The sequence below is a fragment of the Ptychodera flava genome, chromosome 2, assembly GCF_041260155.1.
Source record: "Ptychodera flava strain L36383 chromosome 2, AS_Pfla_20210202, whole genome shotgun sequence".
In the NCBI taxonomy this organism is placed as follows: domain Eukaryota; kingdom Metazoa; phylum Hemichordata; class Enteropneusta; family Ptychoderidae; genus Ptychodera; species Ptychodera flava.
The window spans coordinates 21,882,727-21,906,866 of NC_091929.1; the positions used below are offsets into that span (position 1 = coordinate 21,882,727).

The 24,140-nt window shown below is 37.6% G+C and overlaps 1 protein-coding gene across 1 annotated transcript; it reads left to right on the plus strand.

The window, feature by feature from the left end:
- Nucleotides 1-675: 675 nt before the first annotated feature.
- LOC139116968 (uncharacterized) lies at nt 676-20,301 on the plus strand. The gene is made up of 6 exons (XM_070679727.1): nt 676-826; nt 13,904-14,047; nt 16,925-16,995; nt 17,586-17,729; nt 18,072-18,231; nt 19,857-20,301. The coding sequence occupies exons 1-6, from the start codon at nt 757-759 to the stop codon at nt 20,000-20,002; spliced, it is 735 nt and encodes a 244-aa protein (XP_070535828.1). The 5' UTR covers nt 676-756; the 3' UTR covers nt 20,003-20,301.
- The last annotated feature ends 3,839 nt before the right edge of the window (nt 20,302-24,140 follow it).

Here is a 24,140-nt window from a genome sequence, read left to right on the forward strand (position 1 = left end):
AGATCGACTTTGATTATGTTTCCCGGTTCTGTACGGTCACTTTTCCTCTTCGAAGATCACCGACATGCTCTCTTAGTCTTCTAAAATAATTTAGCACGTCATGAAACCATAATGGAAGCGGCTTTATTCACATGAGTAATTGGGACATGATCCTTAAGTGATGAAAAATTAAGATCACGAAATGAATTACATGAGGTGTCACAAAGTCAGACAAAAGAGAACCACGTGGTCTGCTTGCGGTAATATTAGCTCTCAGAGCTCAATCCGTATATAAGAGTGTTTGGTTTGTTTGTTTGTTTGTTTGTTTGTTTGATTGTTTCAACCGGTATATGCGTGTCTGTCGTTTAATCCATTGCTGTCAGTCATTCAGACATTCATAATAGTACAACATGGTCTTGCACACAAATAGATTCATCCACGTGCGTTCATTAACGCAAAACCCAAACGTGTGGGCATTCAAGTACAAGCCTTTAAGGCATCTCTCACCATGTCGATTCTATGAATCATTGTGATCTTGGACTTTTTAATAATTGATAGTGTCTTCTCATCGGCAAATAGTCCGCCCGGATAATACTATAATAGGCTCAAGAACTAGCAGTCACCTCCCACGTCTTATGACTCGACAATCATCAGCATATAATTATCACATCTGGAATACATATATAAATTCTGGTGTAGAGCACTCGACGGTTCAAAGCCCAAGTGCTGCCATTTGCGAACGGATCTAACCCACAACGCGCGTCGGCCATCACCAGTATGGCTTACATTTGCCATATCATTTCTGTTTTCTTCCTAAGTGTATCTTGGGTGTTCATCCTTGTCGGAGGTAAGTGGGACTTGTCTTTGGAATCTTGTCTTTTTACCTTGATCCTATTAGCTAACCACTTCGGCTACAAAATGTGATAGAGTAAGCGTTTTGCATTTTGAAAGAGTTTTGGTTTTTTTTCGATGTGCGCATCTCATGTCTTTTCATATCTTGAGCTCTCTAAACATCCTAGGAGTGCCGTTACGTTTTAAACAGTGCTTAGAGAAATTCGCCGTTTGATCTGATAAAACTGTTCGACGTCCTCAGCGACAAGATTCATAGTAAACTCTGAGTGAGCTCGATCAACGCATTTCTGATAATCGTTTCATTCATCACTCTTGGAACCACCACCCCACCCCAACCCCTATCTCCCTGGAAGGATTTGTGGTCCAATATCAGGAAGATTTGAACATTTTGACCGTGGTACGACTTTTTCGGAGATCTCTTTGGCGGGAACTTGTAAAAGAGAAATGCTAAACCACTGATACACAAACAAAACACCTTCATGCTCAAACGTAAGTTGTACCTAAAAGCATATTAGAGAATTATTTCAAGTATTCAATGTGTATTTTTGTAAACAACCCGAAATTTCTAACAAGACCGGTGCATGAATCAAACAGGTACATTAGTCATCTTCTTGAGCGAAACTTTTTACGGTTAAATTTACCTAAGCCATGATTTTTGGTATGTTTACTGGTATTGTTGTTTTGGCCGAGTCTCTTGTTCTGCTCCGAAATCATATCGAGATATTCGATACAGCGCTACGTGCCGTATGACGATACATTGTAATCATGACCATACTTCAACTGTCAACTAACGTTACACAACAATGCATTACTTTAGTAAAGTCGATATTTAGTATTGCGACATACGTAAGGTAGCATGAACCACGAAATTCAAAGACCTAAAACTTTTGCAGGGACTTTCTGTACGGAAACTTAAAATAATTCTCGTTAAATATCTCAAGAATAAAAATCAGGGGTCATCCTGCAAATTTTTGTGCTAGCGAAGCACATTTCATACCAATATTTACCTACAATTAAAATTCAAAACAGCCGCAATCAATGTATTAACCCTAACAGGGAAAAATAAAAATTTACGATTTTCACAAAAATAAGCTAGTCAAAACTTTCTTTACTCGACGAGCTTCAAAATAAGCCCCGACAAGTGGTAGACCAAAATAGCATTTTAAATTTAAAGTTCGAAAATTTGAATGTTTGTCTCCGAGGTGCATTTGACATTATGTTGGCCGACTGACTACATGAGTTAGAAACCCCCTCTGGGTACGAGGTACGTACTGATGTAGTGGATACTTCCTAGAGGAACAGAGTAGTCTTTGATGATTGTGGAAGGATGCAAAAATCGTCGGATAATAAATACTCAGGTTTCATAAATCATCATGGTAAATCGAGTCGCCGTCGGGGAGGTTGGGCCCTGGATCTGTCGCAGGTGTCAATGTGAAGGGGTAAAAAATCGCTATTTGTCATGTATCTGAAAACGCCTGGGGAGACACAGGATATCAATGCCAACTTGTTATAAATCCACAGGCTAGTGTTCATCATGGAAACAATAAAGCAAGTCTCTTTCTTCCACTTGTGTATTCATCTTAGCCTTCTCTTCTTTCATCTTAAATATCGATTACAAAGCTGAAGGCAAACTAGCTCCCTATGCAGGTGAAAAACGACTGTAAAAAGAAGCTAATTTTTCTGTTACAGGTAGGAACTGAACGGTCCCAGGTACGGAAGACAATGTGAAACAGAAATATGTAATGAAAGATAATGATGGCGCTATAGCAGAAGTGATATTGCTCAAATCAAAATCGAAATGCCATTCATAATAATTTTATACTGTCCATTACGCATGTAATATATAACCCTTTGAGCGCTATAATTTTTCCCGCTAAAATTTAATGCAACATTTTATCAATTTTTTGTGAGTTTTACTGTATTTTTAAAATAATTTTGGGCCAAATGGACATTGCATTTAATTGGGTAAAGTTATGTATCAAATTTTGGCAAAAATCTGAAAACTGACTTGGGTACATTTTATAAGGGCCACAAAAATTGACTTTGGCTCTCAAAGGGTTAAACCCTTGTAAGGAAGCATAACCAACTGCATTGCAGAGAAGTTCCAAAAACTTGTTTGGCGGGAATTTTACACATCGATGTTAAATTTTGTCAGTTGAAGAAAAACACTAATAAACTGTATTTAACATATAAACTAACACAATACTATTGATGTCTAACTGATAATTTAAGATGACGGTTTAACTCAGTGAAGACTAACAAGTTCCTCGTTTTAGTGGGGGCAAATTCTACTGTAGTTTGTGTGCCCACTTGGGAGGGTATGGTTTAGTTGAAGTAGACGATTCTGCTTATTAATTAAAAAGTATGCCTTGAAAGGCCTTAAAAGAGATTAATATTTTAATCAGTTCCATATTTTATGAATTTATTATGGCTCTTTTCATCCCTTCGCAATTGCATCATCCTTGAAGTAATGGTAACCAGCCTATGCAAATATCTTTACCCACTTAAATTATTCATAATTTTCTTCCTTTCCAACGCGATTGGCAAGCACGTGCGATGGCCATGGCAATGATTTTCTCAAACATGTTTTCTCAAACATGCAAAGTGCTTGCTTTGACGTGTGTAAGATTCTCCAGTCTGACGTTGATCAAAAATTGTCTGACTACATGCAAGTAATGTTTGGACAACATCAGTAAGCCAGACTACAAAACTTTGGCATTTGAATGTTCTCGCACAATATCAATTAAATATCGCAAGAGATCAAGAAATGTGCGTAGCGTTTATTGCATCAAGTAGAAAGTGATGATGAGATCCGCAAATAAATTCTGACCGACGTTCCATATATATAAATATATAAATATATATATATATATATATATATATATATATATATATATATATATATATATATATATATATATATAATTATTTACTGCAGTCAATGCGAAGAATAAATTTTTTTTCTTCAAGTGAACAAGTCATAAATATGCATGGCATATCTTCCTCTTAATATCATTTTGTATCGTTTATCTTAATCCTCTTACTTGATGTCTTTAGGCCGGTAACGCACTTGTGAATTTAAGGTATAAAGTCAACTATAAGGTAGCAATGTTTATATCACCCTATGGAATCGCCTCTAGATTTCTAGATTTCGCTCAAATTTAACATAATATAAAACTTTATAATACTGGAAAGGACCGCCCCCCCTCAATAAAATTCATGACCCCCAAACGGGAGCAAGGACAATAGATCGAAGTTGAAATTTGTCAGGCATATTGCCCATCCTACGTGCATTCGTTTAACTCTGGGATTTGCTGATAAGTGTGGGCGTTGCCCAGGGGAAAGACGACTTTACTCCAAAGTATTAAACACATAATTTGATTTTAAAGATGTGTTGCTCTGACGTCTTGAAGAGGGTAATGGTGTCCGAATATTGAGATATGAGTTGGATATTTAGTCGACTGAACGGCGGTAACCTGAACGCGCATGCCCGATAAAAGCGCGATCTTTAGTCGTGTACTGTTGCCATGGGATTAACATTCAATATTCAAAATTCAGAATTGAAAGCCTTGTACGACTAATACAGAAAGAGAAAACAACTCACACTAATCTATTGTAGTTTTCTGTAATTACGATTTAGATATGTCATCGCAGTCAAAATTTGATCACAACAAAGATATAGTACAATACATTTTAACGGATGCACTTACAGAAGGCAATTTATGCACGAAAATGTTCCTCAGATTATTTTGGCAGAGATGAAGAGAAGACAAGTGATTTTTTTCATAGTTTCTACGAATCAGCTAAATCTTGCACCAGTTTCTTAATGATGCTTTGGAGTCTAGATATACTAACTGCCCACAATAACAGATGCATTGCATATACAGGCAGTGTTTATAGATACTTAGAGGTTATTACCCAATATCGCCTGTTCCTGTGTCGTATCAGCATGAGTGTCATTTGTGCTGCGTCAGACACGAGACGAAGTCGAGTGTCTGAAGCAGCACAAATGACACGAATGCTGATACGACACAAGGAACAGGCGATATTGGGTAATAACCGATTTATCATATACCCATGCCCATAATTTTAGGGAATTTTTACTAATAGAACGAAAAACCTTTAATTTTGAGGCTTTACTTTATTACGCCTTGCGCATAAATATCAGAATGTTTACGTGAACAGGCTTCATTCATAAAGTATACGACGAAGATGTCAACATCACGCGCGACATCGCCCAAGAAGAAAGACACCGGGATACAAAAATCATCATACAGAAGGAACATTTTAAGGTGCAATATGCTATTACAACTGTAACCGATCAAAAACTGCTCAGCTTTAAATCTATCCTGATTTCGATCGTCGTACGGCACGGAGCTCGCGCGGAGAGGGGACGCCATTTTGTTAGTTTACCTTTAGAGTTGCCATGTCAACAGTCGTCGCGCGCGACATCGCTGTCACGCCACGCGCTCACTACCTGTTCGGTGGAGACCGTGCACAGTGCGAACGGCAGAATGTTTGCTACACACGCGATTGTGCAGAACCTTAGTCCAAGCTTGGCGGTACTCTAAGCTTGGGTGAAGGTTTGCCAATGCTCTTCGGCCAAGCTTGTCGTCGATAAAGATTAATCCAATCTTGTTTGCAAATCTTGAGATAAGGATTGTGTCCAAAGCTTGGAACAGGGTTATTACCAAATCTTAAATCAAGCCTAGCTGGGATTAAGCTTCAGTGAAGCTTGGCATTTAACCTTCACCTAAGGACAAACAACGGAGCTGTTACGTACGGCGGAAAACGCAGATACGCAGTTTGGTCGATATCGTATTGTATTCGAGTGATGTGTCCAAAATGCAAACGCATTATGTATAATAACCCCTTTATCATACATGCATACATTAGTTTTGATCATTTCCCTGGCGGCATTTCGATACTCGATACGAAATCGACAGAAATAGGCCCTTCTTTATTCATTATTCGCGCCGTACTCATATAGAAAGTTGGTTGCGAAGGAGTGATGGCAACCGTTTCACTTGTTGATATTATTCCGCTTTTGGGCCATTCCACTTCACTGGGTGGTTGTAGTAAAATTTCAAATTAAACGATTTAATTATTAAGATGTCAATCCGGGTTTCCATAATTTGAAGGATGTTAATATTTATATGAAATACCGAATTAAATGTGAAACATAGGCTGGAGTGTGTAAAGTGAGTAATTTTTCAGCTCTGAAAAATACTCAAAGCCCTTCATTAAAGTTACGAGGCCCACCAAAATCCGGTCAAAATCGACCTCGCGCAGCTCCCGGAGGAAAACCTACAGTACAGATATCTGTACGGCCTCGCCTGAAGTTGTATACGAATGCAACGTGGATGTACATTTAATAGTATAGTTGTGCCAGTCAGTTCATCTTCAAGAATTATCCATGTCCTTCCTAACACGTCCAATATGCCGAATTTATCATCTTAGAAAGGAATTTGTGAGCGGATTAGGGAATACTTGAAGTGAGTACAGCTTCGTAACTTGTATATACTGATTACTGTGTACATTTTGTTGCAATATACGAATAAACCATTTCAAAGGTATTTACATCGTCTGATCGTATATTTTTGTCACTGGCTTGCCTAAATATGACTAAACTTGTTTAAACGAGTTTGTCTTTCGTGGGAGTATCTTTACTACGTAATATGATTTGTGTCAAAAACTTACAAGGAACAGGATAACGAACTTTCTGAGTCACTACAAATCGTAAAGCGTGGTGTGTGCATCTCTTCGCTGTCGTGTATTTTCAGAAGTGTAGTCGGATTTTTGTGGCTCATTTTGGCTATACTCGATATAATTAAGTACATCGGTATTAATCCTTGTCAACAAGAAACTTGTCATATAGCGGTTAATTCATAAAAGTCGTGATGCAGTCGATCAAGCCGCACTCTTCAGCTGTGCAGACGACATGAGCACCGGGCGTACTGGACAGTGATGACAAGAGGTGTTCCTGTCGCGATGTCGGTCTCAACGCAAACATATTTCAACGCGTTCGTGGTTATTTTATCCAAAGCCCGCCTACTGGTCTATATTTTTACTTAAATGTGGATCATAACTTTCAAACCAATAATTTGGCAAGACTCTGCAGCAAAATCGGCTCCCTAAACTGAGCAAAAAAATAACCCTTAGGTCAAATGCTGGGTCAAGGGACCCAAAAGCTACAGTAGAAACGAGGATGATAAAAAGCTTATCCGTAAAGTTCGGCCCAAGCTTTACTGCCCAAGCTTGGAACAAGATTTGGAAGTTTAAGCTTTTATAAAGGTTAGTTTGCCCTAAGCTTCAACAAAGGTGTGCAAGGATAAGCTTCAGCTAATCTTGGGCGTCCCAGTCTTAATTTAAGGTTGGCACGCAAAACATTGTTCTGAGCTTCGGCGCCAAGCTTCATATAAGCTTTGACTAAGCTTGGACTAAGGTATTGCACAATCGCGTGTGTAGAACTTGACCAAAAAAATACCATGGGAAAACATTTCAAGACTCAACGTGATATTTCCGTATTTTGCAACCAGAAATACCCGTGTTCCTCGAAGCCCTTAAAGTTTTTACGTCGGCGACATCGCTTCGCAGGCGGGGAGCGGCAGCCATTTTGTTGTTTACGTTGTTTACCAACAAACTGCTAATGTAGTTCGGGAAAACTCTAAAACTGATGACGTTCATCGTGCATATCTCGACGTTTACCGTGAAATATCACGGCTGATATTTTACGTTGAACGTCACTAGGATGTAGCAATATGGGCATGGGTATATGATAATAAGTATTAACACATGCTCCCTGAAGGTAAAACAGTAACATTACTATCTTTTTAACTTCCTCGAGATGGGGTCTAACATTTTAGCTTTTCAATTTTCATTCTCCCCGATCGTTGAATGGCTGCACACAACTCATTAACTTGACTAACTTCATATTGAGAGGCACCTCCAACCGAGCTTTGACATCCACGCAACCTTGAGTGAATAGTCTTTATGCTCTCAATGCACTCAACCGAATCGGATGAACCTTTTATCAGATGCTCACTAACTTGTTGAAGAGATCACCGAATGCATCATGACATTTGGACTAACGCTGAGCGATGTCTTTGGAACAAAATGGTGGCCGTCACTTCGAATGATGGCGATCGAATGATGTACTAACCTTTACGAAACAGGGTTATATTACAGCTAAATATCGACTCCCGTTGCGTTATACCACAATAAAAGACTGACGCTATCATATTCAACTTGTTGATGATCGCTCTGCCCGATCGCATGAAAGAGTCATGGGTATATATTTTCAGAAAAATGGGCGAATTTTGATGACAGAAATAAACACAGGCATAATTGTCTGCGCATTAAAAAGTTATTGACCCTTTTACAGGACTGTATTCACATGGCTGTGTACAGTCCTGTAAATACAGTGATTGGACAGGCAGAAATTTCAGGCCCTGCCACATCACTGTGTCTACAGCACTGTATATAGCCATGTCATCACAGAACTGGCCACAGACCTGTACATCGTCCCTGTCACAGCAATGGGACGTCTTTGCTGACACAGACCTGTACCACAGGCTTTGTTTCAGAGTCTGTATAGGGCCTGTTACAGGTTGCTGTGTAGATGTGTTTTCCCAATAGATGAACAAAATGAACCAAACCCACAGTATAATGGGCGGGTGAATAATTCTCCTTGGTCTGTGCACACTGAATCACTTATTGAACAGAAGCAAATTTATTCTGTACACAGAATAGCTTGAATCATTTTTCAAAAAATCTGACAGCATTGTTTTGAAGATCATGTCTTTCTGACTTCCCACTTTGAATGATGAAAAGGTCAAATCCTCCCACACCGAGGAGATATTTATAGCATAACTAAGGGAGTAACTTGCACCTGTGAAATGAAAGGTGTTAATTTTTTTGAATATCTATGACGAAGGAAATTTACATGTCTGGCAGATGGTATGATGAGACCATGTCGTTGCCAATAACTTTACCATGAAAGTGTGAAATTTTCAACACCTCCACTCACACATCGGCTTCTAATTAAACATACACTTAAATTTGCAACATAATTGAAAATCTTTTAGTATATTATTACGAAATAATCTTGAAACTAAAATTAAGTTTTAAAATTGTTAAGAAATGAATGCAAACAATTTCTGAGTGAACAGATCAGGCAGCATTATGGGTAATCTCAAAACCAGACCAGTTTATGAATTAGGAATATACCCCCTTAAATATAATAGTATCACCTAAATTGTTGTCAATGGTTTACGTTCCGACAAAAATTAGTTTCAGAAATGCTGATTTTGTGAAAAGGTCGTCATGTTCTCTGGATTTCAATCATAGATAACAGAAAGAAGCTTTCGGGTGTCTCTCGAGCCGACACTTTCTAAAAATCTACAAAATTTAAGCCCGCTCGACTAGTTATTATGATAGTGATGTTGGGAATGCATCCCAGTTCATTGTCTCCCAACATCGGGGAATAGCCAGAGGTCACCGGGATAGCGAAAAGAAGCATTAGGTCAAAATCTTCAAAGATAACACCGTCTTGTTGTTTTGTATGCCAGTGGGTGTTACATACTGTCAGGTGTTGTTTCTTCTTATTCCCTTGTATTCGTAAACGTACATCTTACATACAATGGTTATTTACATGTAATGAAAGTCGTAATATCATCCCTATACCCGCGGATATAATACCCGATAAGACCTTTTCATACTGCATGGCTTTTTTTACAATGGCTTGGTGAAACTTAACTGGGATAGATTTTTCCAATGCCACATAATAATCGTAAAGTTGACACATCAGTTACATATAAAGGTCAATGACCTCTGTAACGATTGTATCTTCATCACAAGATTTAAATTCACTTTGTGCGTGTGTACCATACACATCAACAAAATGTTCAGTTTTATAGCCAGCAAGCGGATGCATACTTGTCGCTCCCACTGTACCCGTTAGATTTTCCCCCACGTAAATCGTTTTCCTCCCCCGAGCTGGCATATAACAGACATCTTTTGAAAATTTAATGAAGATAGGGAAATTTATCACAACCTATATCTGTAAGACTTAGGCTACCCTGTTGTATATAGTTTATTTATTTTCCCCGTCAGTGGCTTGTGATACGTCAATTGATCCTCAACGATTGAAAATTATATTGCTCTATCGATGTAGTTTGAAGTTACAGACACGTCCCTTGATCGATAATTGGTGTTCTCTATGATCCATCATATTTTTGACAAATTAATTCTAATTTGAACTTTAGCCGAGTACTGGGTATTGTAACATAAGAACTAGATGTAAAACACGACGTATAGATAACAGGCTTTCAAGGTCAAATACGTTTCGATAATTTGTTTCGGCGTTGTAGTTGATATTGCCTTTGACACCACTTTCGATAACAATTATTTAAGTAAATTTGTAGCGGCAAATCGCGACCATCTTGAAAATGGTTAGATATATAATTGTGTTATCGTGCATGAAGACCATAATAGTGTTGTTAGCGATTCAAAGATAGGTGTAGTACGTCTCCATATGGGCATACCCATACATTGTCAACGGGGGACAACACGGAGAAGTCTACATCGGACGCACTGATAACACCTTCAAGACGCGCTTCGCTAATCACATGCAATGGTTCCGTAACGAAAGATATCAACTCTCGACTGAGCTGTCCAAGTACATCTGGACCTTGAAACAAAAGAATCAGGTCTTTGACATTTCGTGGTCAATTATTGACAAAGCATCAAGTTACTCTAACATAAGCAAGCGATGTAATCTTTGTATATCAGAAAAACTACACATTATCAGTGCTGACAAATCTACGCTGTTAAACAAACACTCGGAGTTGGTTTCAAAATGTCGCCACCAAAACAAATATTATCTATCAAATTTTAACACCACCTATAAATAGAATGGTACGTCCCGACCATACATATATAAGAGTGTTGAGCTAGTATTACTTTCACTTCATCTGTCTGATGATTGCAGGATGCATGAAACTTAAGTAATAGATACCATTACTTTGTACTTGAAGTAATTTTGTCATTATTTATAACGCTCTGCTTTAGCATTTGGCACTGTTATTTCCCACGAGGACATCTGTATACCTCGAGATATATATATATATATATATATATATATATATATATATATATATATATATATATATATATATATATATGTACCCTCGTAGCAAAGTTTAGTACCTCCATAACGATATAACAACACTATACAATATGAAAACTTATTATGTATGAATTCCTTTATCTTAAATTCTTTCCCATTGTATGATTGCCATACCTTTTTGATATTGTTTAAAAACCCATGCGTCAACATAGCGCAATGTTTTCTTTCCTTTTAAGGAGACACGCCAAGACATTAATATGAAGTAACTGAAACAAATAAACTTAACGTCTTCATATAGGGTTACAAAGCTGTTATAAATCATTACATAAAACATTGTTCAGACCAAAGAAACTGGTAACAAGTATTAAAATGATATAACATTTAGTTTAGTATTTATTCTTTCCGAGCTTTATTACCAACGGAACTATCTCGTCATGAGCACATATACTTAACTGGAATAGGGTCGTTGAAAATTCACCATTTTACTGACTTACTTTTTAAAGTTTTTGGATCATTTGTGCTGAAACACAAAAAAATCAACAATACTTCATATTATGAAAGTATGTACCGAAATCCTCATTCAGTTTGTTGAATGGTTTTAATCTATTCTGTATCTTTTTAGCCAAAATGGCACAAAATACATCACAGAATACATCGTATCATCCAGGAATATGAAATTTATTTTTGGTTTTCTTGGTACTTTCATTAAAATTCTTGCAGCTTTTCCCATCCTTAAACTTCTCGCAAGTGGTCACAACCAAAGCGAATATATTTCATGTGTAGTATTCCAAGCCTCACCAACCCGCCATACTGATATGTCTGTTACACATCTAGCCACGACCAATCAGCATCGCTGTAACATTCAACACAAAGAGAGTGGGTTGAACCAATAAGAAATGTCTAGAGATAACATTCTTCTAAAATTTGTGCGATTAAAACAGCTAGCAGAAAGTGGTCAAAGATTTGTTCATCTTCATAATCGTATTTACTGAATGACCAATTGACCACATGTTATGGAGATCACTGGCTTCCACGCTACTTTTTAAGCGTGCAATTATGAAATCTCAGCAAAGTTCTTGCGCGATTTGTATTTTTTGCCAAATATCACATAGTTACTGATTTTCACTATCTTTTTTGCGTTTATCTATGGCATCAGAATGTTTAGTGTCGGTGAGTAAAAGTTAGGGTAGATCGCATAACCATAACCCCACGAATGTTTATCTTGGTCTTTTGGAACGAGCACAATTAACGGCAGGGACCGGAAGAGAAAATGGAGGGGTGACACAATAAAAACCTGGAGTACCATCAGAGGGTGGGGTTGGGGGTTGGGTGGGGCTTCATCTTTTCATTTCTTGCAAATCATACTGATAACTCACACTGAACGGGGCAGAAAACAATACATTCATAAACCATCCAATTAAACAGCTGTGTTGTTTCAATGACTGACGATTATAAAAAATTTATACTTGTGAACACTATGCTGTCTGTAAAAGTGTGAGAATGAGAAATGACAGCAACAGTTGACTATCATGGGAGTACTAAAAAGGCAGACAATGGGCCAGTGAAAAAGAATTTCAGGCAAATCAATCAAGATAATTTTAAATTGAGTTTTTTTTCATAGTTAGCCTAGGAAACTCATTTGTATAACGCATTGATATCTTTTTATGAATTTTAATATCGTATTTGTTGCACACCTAAGGACTTCTAATTACCGAGTGCAAGTGGATTTTAATTTACGTCAGTTGTCAAACATACACAAATGCACGCTGGAAAACAAATTATGGGTTTATCCCTTAGACATTATATATATATATATATATATATATATATATATATATATATATATATATATATATATATATATATATATATATATATATATATATATATATCGAAGTATACAAATGTTCTCGTGGGAAATTACTGTGCTCGATGCTAAAGAAGAACGTTATAAATAATAACACAATTTACTTCAAGCATAAAGTAAAGTACAAAGTCTTGGCCCACGTGTATACTGGTCAGTCTCCAGCTTACCTTTTGCTATCGTACCATAGCCTTGTGTACTAACATCTTTAGATCATAGTACTCGCTGCCTCAAGTCTTCCTTACATTCCTTCAACATCGGAATACTAGCCTTGCTGGCCCCGGCACGCTCAGTACCAAGTTACCGACAATACCATCATAACCCCGCTTATATCACATTCGAATCAATTACTTTGTACTTGAAGTAATTCGTGTTATCTATGTATGTATCTATCTATCTATCTATCTATCTATATATATATATATATATATATATATATATATATATATATATATATAGATTTCATTACTTTGTACTTGAGTAATCTGTTTATTTATATATATATTATATAATATATATATATATTATATATATATATATATATATATATATATATATATATATATGCCCCAGTTTTTCATATTGGCGCTTGTTTGCATCAAAAAAATTCTTACCAACGGGGAGGGGATACTCTGAAAGTTTTGCCTCTCATTGCGGGGGGGGGGGAGGGTAGAGGGGTGTCGAAAAAATCCAGACGAAATATTTTCTCTTTTGCAACTCCAGCGTTAATTATGGTTGTTCTCTTGCTGTAGTCGGCTACCCAAAATTTCTGCGTTCCTGAAAGCCTGTCATATTTTTATGTCGGCAATTTCGTGTCATACTTGGGAAGCAGCAGCCATTTTGTTTGTTTATTTTCATGTTGCAAATGTAGTTCGCCAACACTCTACAACTGATGACGTTTATCGTACAGATGTCGACGTTTACCGTCAAATATCACGGCTGATATTTTACTTTAAACGTCTCCGGGCTGGAGCGATACTACTTCCTATACGTACACGTCCAAGCGTTAAGTTCAAGTACAGATGAAACATCGGTCCAATGTTCCACACTAGTAACCTTAGTGTTCTTCTGATTTTCAGCTAAAGAAGATAAGTCGAGCGTGGTTAATTATGTACGACTGCAAGTTGCACCCACCGATGGCAGAGTGCCAGAAAATTTCGAATACGAGTCAAAGATCCTGGAGAAATTGAACAACCTTAACGACATTGACTATCGTCCCAGAGGTAAGATGGCTATCAAGGTCAAGTTTGGTGGAAATAGAACAATGTTGTCCCATTTCTCAATGTAGGGGTCCATTTTTTTTACCAAACTGTAAAGGTCACAGGTTACTTGTACATGCATGCAGATATGATTAATTAAATGTATTTAAACCGTGTTGCCTTCGGGATGCTATCCAGGTACCCTGTTTACGCAAATTGCATTAGCAGGGTCGATCGTTATTTTTCGAGAACCGCCATTCGGTGTCAAAAATTTCTGCTTTTAAGTACGTCTGGAGAACATCGCCTAACTTCAAACGTATATGCTTGGTTGTAACATCAATTTTTTCCTGAAATCGCACTGAAATGTCAAAATATTATTTATTGAACAATGGACCAAAAGTAGAATATGAAATACGTCGGGAAAACTTCCCTTGTCTTCAGTTGCTATTAAATACCTTAAATGTCATATTCGTCTCCAGTTTCATGCCTCGGGGTCAAAAACCGGCTTCGTCTTCGTCGGATAAGGTTCTCTTTGAAAACGCCTCATTTACGCAAAATGTCAATTGTTGGTACGCAAGACATGTCGGTTGTCCCCGAGGGTAACACGGTGGTCCGTATGGACTATTCAACTAATAATTGCAAAGGAAAAAGAAAAACGCGTGTCTTGGTTTTATCTTTTTGCAGTACATCAAACGTGTCGATCGGAATTTTATTCACGAGGAATGTTTATGCGGTAAAGAGAAAAAGAAAAATTATTAATTATTCAATTTTTTCTGTCTTTTATCTGGCATCTGCAACTCGCAAAAACTATTAATACGTTACAACCTTTCCCGTACTATTTATAATGATTCCCCCTGGGCTGTAAAATGTGCCACCTTTTAATTTTGGTCACTTGGAAAATTTCCGTGGAAGATGTATAAGACGAGCTAGTTTAACGCATATTTCGACAATAGTTATTTATTAACAGCTATAAATTGCAATATATGTTGTTCGATTCAAAAATTTCGAAGTCCGTTCTTCATGTTCTTGTATGTTTTATCACCACTATCAAGTTAATATATTTTGTTTGAACTCCTTGTGCAATTTCTTTTGTGATCTAATCATACATTTTAAGGTTATCAGGTAACCTCATGGGGCATGAGCAAGTATATAAAATGACTATGAATAAGTAAATATAAATAATAAATAAATACTACGTAAGTAAACAAACAAAAATCGAGCAAACAAACAAACAACAACACACATAAAAAATATCAGTGCACTTTTTACGTTTTCTCATAATAATTGGCTATCTTTGTTATCACTTTCTAAGCTGTGGGGCCGAATCATTTTGCATCGATTTGGAAGCTGGTCTCCTATTGGTTGGCAGAATCTTACCGTTATAATTGATGATACAAATAAACTCCCCAAGTTGCTGTGAATAGTGACAATCGACCAATCAGATATAACCTTGCGAGGTCAGCCGAAACTGTGTCATTTATATGTATGTGTAGGTGATTGTCAAATGTCAAATGGCGACTACATGACAAGTAGCATCAGGGTGACCGCAGCGTCGGGCAATGATCTAAGTAGCTGTTCGTCGATGTACTATGAAACCCCACTCTCTACGACTGACTAATAGCGTTTCTATCTCATGTCACTTTGACTCGCCCTATTTACAGTCGAATATATATGTTTCGTTCAAATTCGCAGACAGTGCACTCTTCAGGACCTGTCAAGCGAACAGTGTGGTGTCCGAGATCGACTCACTCAAAATAGTACACCTTCAGGGTGCTCTTGCTTGTGAGATAAAATAGTATGGGAAGAAACACGTGATTTTTTTCCGTTGACTTGACTTTGTTGACCGCAATAGCTCGAACCGACACGTTCACACGTACACAAAAGGGAGTCACCAGGGACAACGCAGACGCGATGAATGATAATAAAGAGACAACATCGATTCAGATACAGAAATTTATCATGGGACATCTATATCTTAACATTTGGTAAATATCTCTGAAAAGTCCCTGTACGTGAGATGTGTATACGGTAGTGTTCCCCTGACAAATTTAAACGATCCGTGATGAATTATCGTTTCTTATGCTGCAGCCTTTGTCAATCCAATCAACGTGATGATCACGTCATATCCACACAAGAACACAACAAAATCGAGCACATTATCTAAATGGTTATCTCTTTTATTTTTATTTATTCATTCATACTTTTATTTCTTTGTTTGTTTGTTTGTTCGTTCGTTCGTTCGTTCGTTCATCTTGTTTATTGAATTTCCAACAAGGGATTGGTCAGTATATGAAACTTCTGATTACGTTTTTTCTTTTTTTTCTTTTTTAATGTAACTCGCAAGTTCTTGGTTTACTCCCCAAATCATGTTGATAAAAGCACTATCTAGCTTGTCAACACAGCATCTATACATCTACAGTGTATTTTATTGATTATATTTGACTTAGATTCCTGTTCAGAATTCACTTGTCAATAAAACAATGCAGTCATGCAGATACAGGCTGAGTTGACAAGCTGAATACTTTAGATATCAATGTACTTGGGGGCAGAAGAAGAAACTAGTTTCCATTCATGACAAAAATGGAGGGAAAAAATCGAAAAGAGTTAAAGCTACTGGCCGAGTTATGATCTGTTAGATATATAACTATTCTGCCTGTCCCCCGTCTTCTTTGTTCGCTGCCCTCCCCTCTTTCGCCTCCTCTGAATCCCTTTCCTATCTCCCCTCGACTCTTTTCAACTCCTAATCTCTCCATCAGTTTCTTCCAAAAATATGAGAAGCCATATAATTCATGTCTATGCTCCTTATATTGGTCATGTCTTCGTTGGTGACCTTTATATATAAAGAGCATTTGTCTGTGACTGAAGCTTGTTTTTATTCCATTGTAAGTCGATTCTTTTCAGAAATCAAAGCTCTCAGACAGGACAGAAGGCGAGAAGTTTTTGGAGAAACATGGGATGAAGATTGGGATGAGGTACGGACAAGTTTCATTACCCCGGACAGGATTTATCTCATGAGGTTTGCACATGCGTGGATGACGCTTGCCGGATAGTGTCGAACATATCGGCTAACTCCACGCTTCACCAACCTTCTCAATGCTCCTCAACTGTCGAGAAAATAAAAGATAAAAGACATGTTAATTGTAAAAATAAAATTCCTGATTTTCACAAAACCAAGCCGGTGAAGGATTTATTTGCTCCAGAAGCTTCAAAATGACCCCCACAAGTGGTAGGTCAAAAGAACAGTGTAAAAGTTTGAGAGTCTGAATTTCTGTCATGGAGGCACATTTTACCTTCAACAGGACTAGTCTCGGTTTACCCAGACTGCAGTGGGGCTCTATCCGTTCTGCCTCAACTGCGGCACAGTCATTGAGATCCACTTTACCCAGACTTGTAGATATGAAAGATCAGGTTTCATCAATTTACTTTAGGCTTTGATACTATAAGTCTTCCTTTCTGTGCTCGATATGCACAGATGCACAGCAGGGCTCTCTCTCAAAAAAAGAATCCTGCAGTAATTTTTGTGTGTGTGTGTGTGAAAAGCGATCTCAATTTTTTGTTGTAGGACTACTACGCGTCTTTGCAGAAACAGGCCAGCCTTGGTGTCGTCTTTTCAAAAACTAAACCGACAATGCTTGACAAAGATGTGGATGAAGTCTTTAGCGGAGAACTAAGTCACCCAGACAGTAATAGCTTCACAAAACGTTCGGTGAGTGTTTTATTGTCACAGTCATACCGGTGACGGTGACCAACAATTGAATGCATATATATATATATATATATATATATATATATATATATATATATATATATATATATATATATATATATATATATATATATATATATATATATATATATATATATATATATAATGATATCTCACAAATATCATATATACATATATAATGATATCTCACATATATTATATATATATATATATATATATATATATATATATATATATATATATATATATATATATATATATATATATATATACCCGACATCATACATATTTTCACTAATTCTTTTATATTTATCACATCAGAGGGGGACTGTATTAAGTGACACCTGCCTCGAAGTCAGCGACTATGAATTAGTAGAGAACGCATCAAACCAATTTCTGCGACTCGTATCAGTTCATCCAAACACTTGGGTGTACGTCACAAGATGTCTACAGGCCAACACGTCATGCAGGGGTCTTCAAAGTGAGTATAGAAATTCAAGTGTATTACTACGAGCTTGTTAAGGTAGTATGCGCCTCGGAAGTGAAAGATTTAAACTTTTGCTCAAACTAAATGAAACTTTCAACCATTCTCTTACTAAATCAACAATAAAAATCGGGTGTCATATTGCAAAGTTTGGAACTAGGGAAACAAATTACTCAACATTTTATGATATTCGAAATTCAAAATGGCCGACATCCCGGTGTTAACTCTTTTGGGAAATTAAATTTTGGGTTTTCGAAAAACTAAGCCAATGAAACTTTTTCTTTCTCTGAGAGCTTTAAAATGAGCCTCAACAAGTGCTAGTTCAGAAAAGAATTGATGAAATTTGATAGTCCGACTAATTGTTCCCGAGACGCGTTCTAACTTAACAGGCACAGACTGTCCCCTTGATTTGCCTATTCGATACTCCTCTATACATTTACGTGAGTTCTTACACACATAGTTGGACAAACAAATGACAGACAGATAGGTATGTATTCGGTATTCTGTACAGAAAATAACTCGGAACGCGAATTCATCACCGTGATCTCGTATTGCAGAGGCGTTGAAATTCGAGATAAGGGTATTATGATTTGGTTAAACATTTCGAAATATATAGCTCACCAGACCACAAAATCTTTCTTGTTTTTACTGGATTTGAATGCCCAATTGCGAAGATAAAGTCCTCGAAGAGTTCAATGTGGCTTGAAACTTGATCATGGAAAAATCAAGGCCTTTCAGAACTTATTCAATTTTTCCGTGATAGGTGTCCGGGCATGTTAGGACTATACTCAAAATCCCTAACCTGCATAAACGTGCCTGCAATCGACCATCTACATGCGATGTACCATGATTGATCAAATGACCTTCACCTCGTTAAAACCTGAAAGTGACGGCTAATTCAATGTCACGCGGCGTCATATTTTTTTCAAAACAAGGTTATTATCACAAAACCTAATGCTGCCTTGCTCACAATACATACGTCAAGATGCGTGGAAACCCATTACAGACTGAGTGAACTATTAACATGTCTCGAGTGTCTGGAAACACTACGGCGTTTAGCACGGGGAAAGGCTAAAACGATTTTGGAGTGGTTGTTACATTTTCTGTGACATGATCCTTATGTAAACTATGATTACAAGTCACAGCGTTTGCCAACGTCTAGGCTTTCAGAGAATATATACTGTAATGTGGTTTCGAGCTCAGGTTTTTTTGCAGACAATTTATTGTTTGAAAGAGCCCAATACTTGTCGTGAATCATTAATTTGGTAACGCGGAAACTGAATATAATCGTGATGTTTATAAAACCAGTCACATTCACCACTGAATTTGAGAACTACCAGGCTGTACGTTCTCGTGTTGTTTACGAAATTATATTTTCAACTTTTTTGCAAATCTTTCAATGCTAACTCGGTCATGCTGTGAGGTCACTCGTACACCCTATATGAAGTGAAGTGTTGTAAGTGTAATCCATTCTGGAAAGACTTTATGAACACAAATACAATCTCTCTCTCTCTCTCTCTCTCTCTCTCTCTCTCTCTCTCTCTCTCTCTCTCTCTCTCTCTCCTCTCTCTTCTCTCTCTCTCTCTCTCTCTCTCTCTCTCTCTCTCTCCCCCCCCCACCAGGATTCAATGTAAGTTCAGCGTGCGCCAAGAAAAAAGGCTGGGCCAAGGCTCTGGTCAAGAACACCAGGCATGGAATCCCATACGGTGATTATCATTGGGAGTGGATCGCTGTGGATCGGGCATGCAGCTGTGCTGTTGCACTGTAAAAAAACCAAGAACTGTCTTTTATTGAAATGAGTTACGCGAAGAGGACTGCAGCAAAAATGCCCTTGTTTACATCTTAGAAATTTAATCTTTCACTCTAAGTTATCTGAAGGAGTTAATAATCCAAGAACAACTTGATTGGTATCTTCGTTAACAACTTACATGAGACTAAAGAAAAAATCTTTCAAGCAATGTCTTTGGTACTATTGACATTTCCACTTGTACATTTCTTCAACGTGGTCGTATATTTCAATGTTTTTCAAAACCAAATAAATTATTTGTGCAAGTTTTTTTCAGTCTATCTATTTCTTGTCATTGTTTGCATGTGAGAACAATCTTTACACTTCCAGCGTTCGGCATCAGAAACTGCGACGATGTGGCAAATTTTAGTCAATTTTCCAAACTGCAGGGGGAACTAAAAGTCTATCTCAATGCAGCAGAAATTATTAAATGAAAAACCAATGTGGTGCGGGTTGGTTTAATTAAAAACACCTTTAGCTGAAAGTGTATCTTTTCATGTATTCCAACATTTTTGAACTTTTGCAAGAGTACGTTTTCTTGCTCTACTCCTCACATTACGATCAAATGTGAAATGTTAAACACGTCATCACAGCCTGTGAATATGTAATATCTGAATATGCAATGCTTGATATTCTGAAACGGGGCGAACAATGTACTTATAAGTCAAAAGTAACGAATGTATTATCAAACGTTACATCTATCGCACAATTCTTATACAATACTTGGTCGATAAGTTGCCTTCAGAGATACCATACCGTATTCATTCGGAACGACAAAATGTCATTTTGGTGGATTTAGGTATTTTGACCATTATATCGTGATGTATGAATCAAACTGATATTGAACTATTTTGTCGGTGGCGGAAAGTGCTCGAAAGCTTCTTTCCAAGTAGTGACGGAAATAATTGCATCACTATACACATCTACCTTCAACTGTTTCATAGTGCACAATCAAAGACACATATGAATATTGCCCAATTATAATTACTCAATATCTCTCTAGATTTGCATACTTGAACTATACTGATTTTACACCTAGCCTAAATAGTTGCTAATGCATAGCGTCGAACGTCGACGACAATAGTATGTGACACGTGACGTCACAGAAAACCGTACGCTTTGGCGCGGTTTAGGAAGTAGTTTTGTATTCCATGTGCGTTGAAACACTATTCCCACGACACATTCTTACCTCACAAAACTGCCCTAGAATTGTTGTAATAAAGGTCGACCTGTAATTGAACACGTGCAACAGCCGACACGTGTCTATGGCCCTCGAGGTTCGACTTGATTTCAAGATCACCCGTCTTGAATACATTGTCAATAGCAAGACCATAAAAACGAAGCAGGAATCTGCATCGAACTTGTAACTTTATTCGTTTCGGCATCAAAATATCTCAGCTAAGTGATTACGCCTTATCTAATGTTCATACTGCTACCATTATTGCTGGGCGAGCATCGTCAACAGAATGAGTACTATTAAAGTTTAGAACATGGAAGTCTTCGTCGCCTTTTCTTCTCAGTCTGTTTGTCGTTCTCTCACTGTAGTTAGCTTGTCTTTTGCGTAGCCTTCAATGTTCGTGCTGTTTGCCCCAGAACAGTTACGCTTGGGCTGATCATAGTGGCAGTAGATAGGGCCGATAAATATGTATGCCATGTTTGTTCCAAAGTGCCGTGGTCAAGGTGTTTGCATTAAAATTGAAGCCATGCCAGTGACAACCGCTGCAAGTAAAGTCAGTGTATTACCATCCCGTAGAGTAAAAACAAAAGACCGAAAAATACTCGAGTTTTTTTATGATTAAATACAATTCTTGTCATGATTTTTTGAAATTCTCTACCTCTTGTGCCTGGAAACACTGCAGCACCAGTAGACCTGTTTGTATTTATGTAGCATTGCATCATGGGTACCTTGACTTGCTCTCTTCAGCCATATTGTCGTTTGGCTATTGAACCACATTTCTACCGTTCATCCGTGTTTGTCTACTTACTGGCGCAGTGCTTTCCCAAGGAAAGAAAAACCCGAGTTTTTCGCAAAAAATTACGTAAGAATCCGCATGTACCCGGATGGCCCGCGGTCGAAAATAGTCTGTTTTTATGTTTGGATGAGATTGTTCCTAACGCTTTACATTGTCGTGAAAACTTATCAAAGGATCGCCCAGAACATTATGGCTTGCTTTAACATAGTGATGCCAATTGCCTGGAAACGCCATTGTGAACTAATGCGTGTGGTTTCGTACACACGCACTTCAACCATGACAACCACAGCAAACGCGTAAAAAAATTTCATGTATTTGTCCCGTTGAACCAGTTACCGATGATTTACGTTTGGAATTAAAGAGATACAATTCCATGCATTATCTTTGCCTTTCCTCGGATACGCAGAGATGTCGCCACCATCGATGATCACTGCTCGAATTCACAGAGTCGTTACCATAGTCATAATCGTAATTATTTTGCCTCATTTACTGAATTTTTCGAATTCTTATCCGACCACACACCAGTTACTTCAATTTCAGTGAATGAAGGTGGGTCAGATTTAATCAATTCAGAACTAATGCTAGCATGGTTTTATCCCTCACATTTGATGATAACGTTTTCCCGCGATCATTTCCGTAACTATGATCTCGGCAAAACAACTGGACGGGACTAGGCGTGTAGATTTTAATGGGTGTTATTTGCGAGGTGTGTGTTTATATAAAACATTCACGTATGAAAAGTAATAATTTAGGATGCCCAAAGTCACAGTCAGAGAAAAAGACACAAACGCCATGAGCGTGAGAAGAATTACACAATTATAATAGAAAAAAAAAAACAAAAAACTGCGACTGTTCTTCGAACACTATAAATAGAATGATATGTACTTACTGTTTTTCTCATTCTCGTGGTAGCGTGCATATTTTTTTTTTGACTTTGGCAAAAATAGGACAAGAAAGACGGCAGACAGTGGTTTCATCTGTTGGGTCATATGTAGGCATGTAAATTTCAACTTCACCTCGGCATCTTCCATGCATGTAAGAATTACTGCCCTATGTAAACATATTGGTGATTTTATCTTGTTAGCTAAAGAGCTTAAATAAAAACCGGCACAACCTACATATTTTTGTAAGAGATATTAAATTCCTAAATCCTATTGGCTTTCACCTTGACTTGGCGATATTGTTTATGAGACGAAATATGGCTGGAAATTGATATCAGATTTTAATTGGACGATAACATCGCCTTGTGACTATGTGATGTCGAAAATAATAATCAGAGAGAGAGAGAGAGAGAGAGAGAGAGAGAGAGAGAGAGAGAGAGAGAGAGAGAGAGAGAGAGAGAGAGAAAAATAGAGAGAGAGAAGAGAGAGAGAGAGAGAGAGAGAGAGAGAGAGAGAGAGAGAGAGAGAGAGAGAGAGAGAGAGAGAGAGAGAGAGAGAGAGAGAGAGAATGCCAACGCATCCGCGATAAAGCTTTAGTGAAATGAAAGGAAAAAATAGTCAAAAATCCAAAAAAAAATCACTCGTTGCTAAAGGTCAAAGCGTATTGTTTTGTTTTGTTTTATCCTCTTTGATATACAATGTGTTATTGCACAAGAGAGACAAGTGTGCATTTGACGTCACTTCCATCTGGCTACTTCTTTTACAAAACTGTCACTCTTTGAACAGGTACCGTATACAAGATCCATTCTGTCAGTGTTTACGTAATCGAGTTAATGTTGAATAAATTCCTTTTTACTTTTCGTACCTTCACTTTAATTGGCGATGTACGGGTCTTATCTGTAATTAAATGACTTAAGATCACATTTACATATTGAATGCATTGCACCTTCAATTTAGAATCAGCCATAAACTCGCAAATACGTCTCGATGTGAGATATACCTTTCGTGCCATCTTCGTTCTCTGTCGGTTCCCTTACTAAACCTCTGGGACAACTAATTTTTTCCTGTGATTCGACTCGGCCTGACCTTGTCTGAAAAAGCCGCACCACTGGTAGTCATCCTTTTGGTTGCACGCTCACTATGCTCGCTCACAGCGTTACCCTCCTGCTTTTATTATTTACCCTCTCACATTTAAAACTAAGGGCAACACTGTTGGGACACCATAGTTATCCAATTTTGCCTCCCGACCGTTTCTATTCACCACTC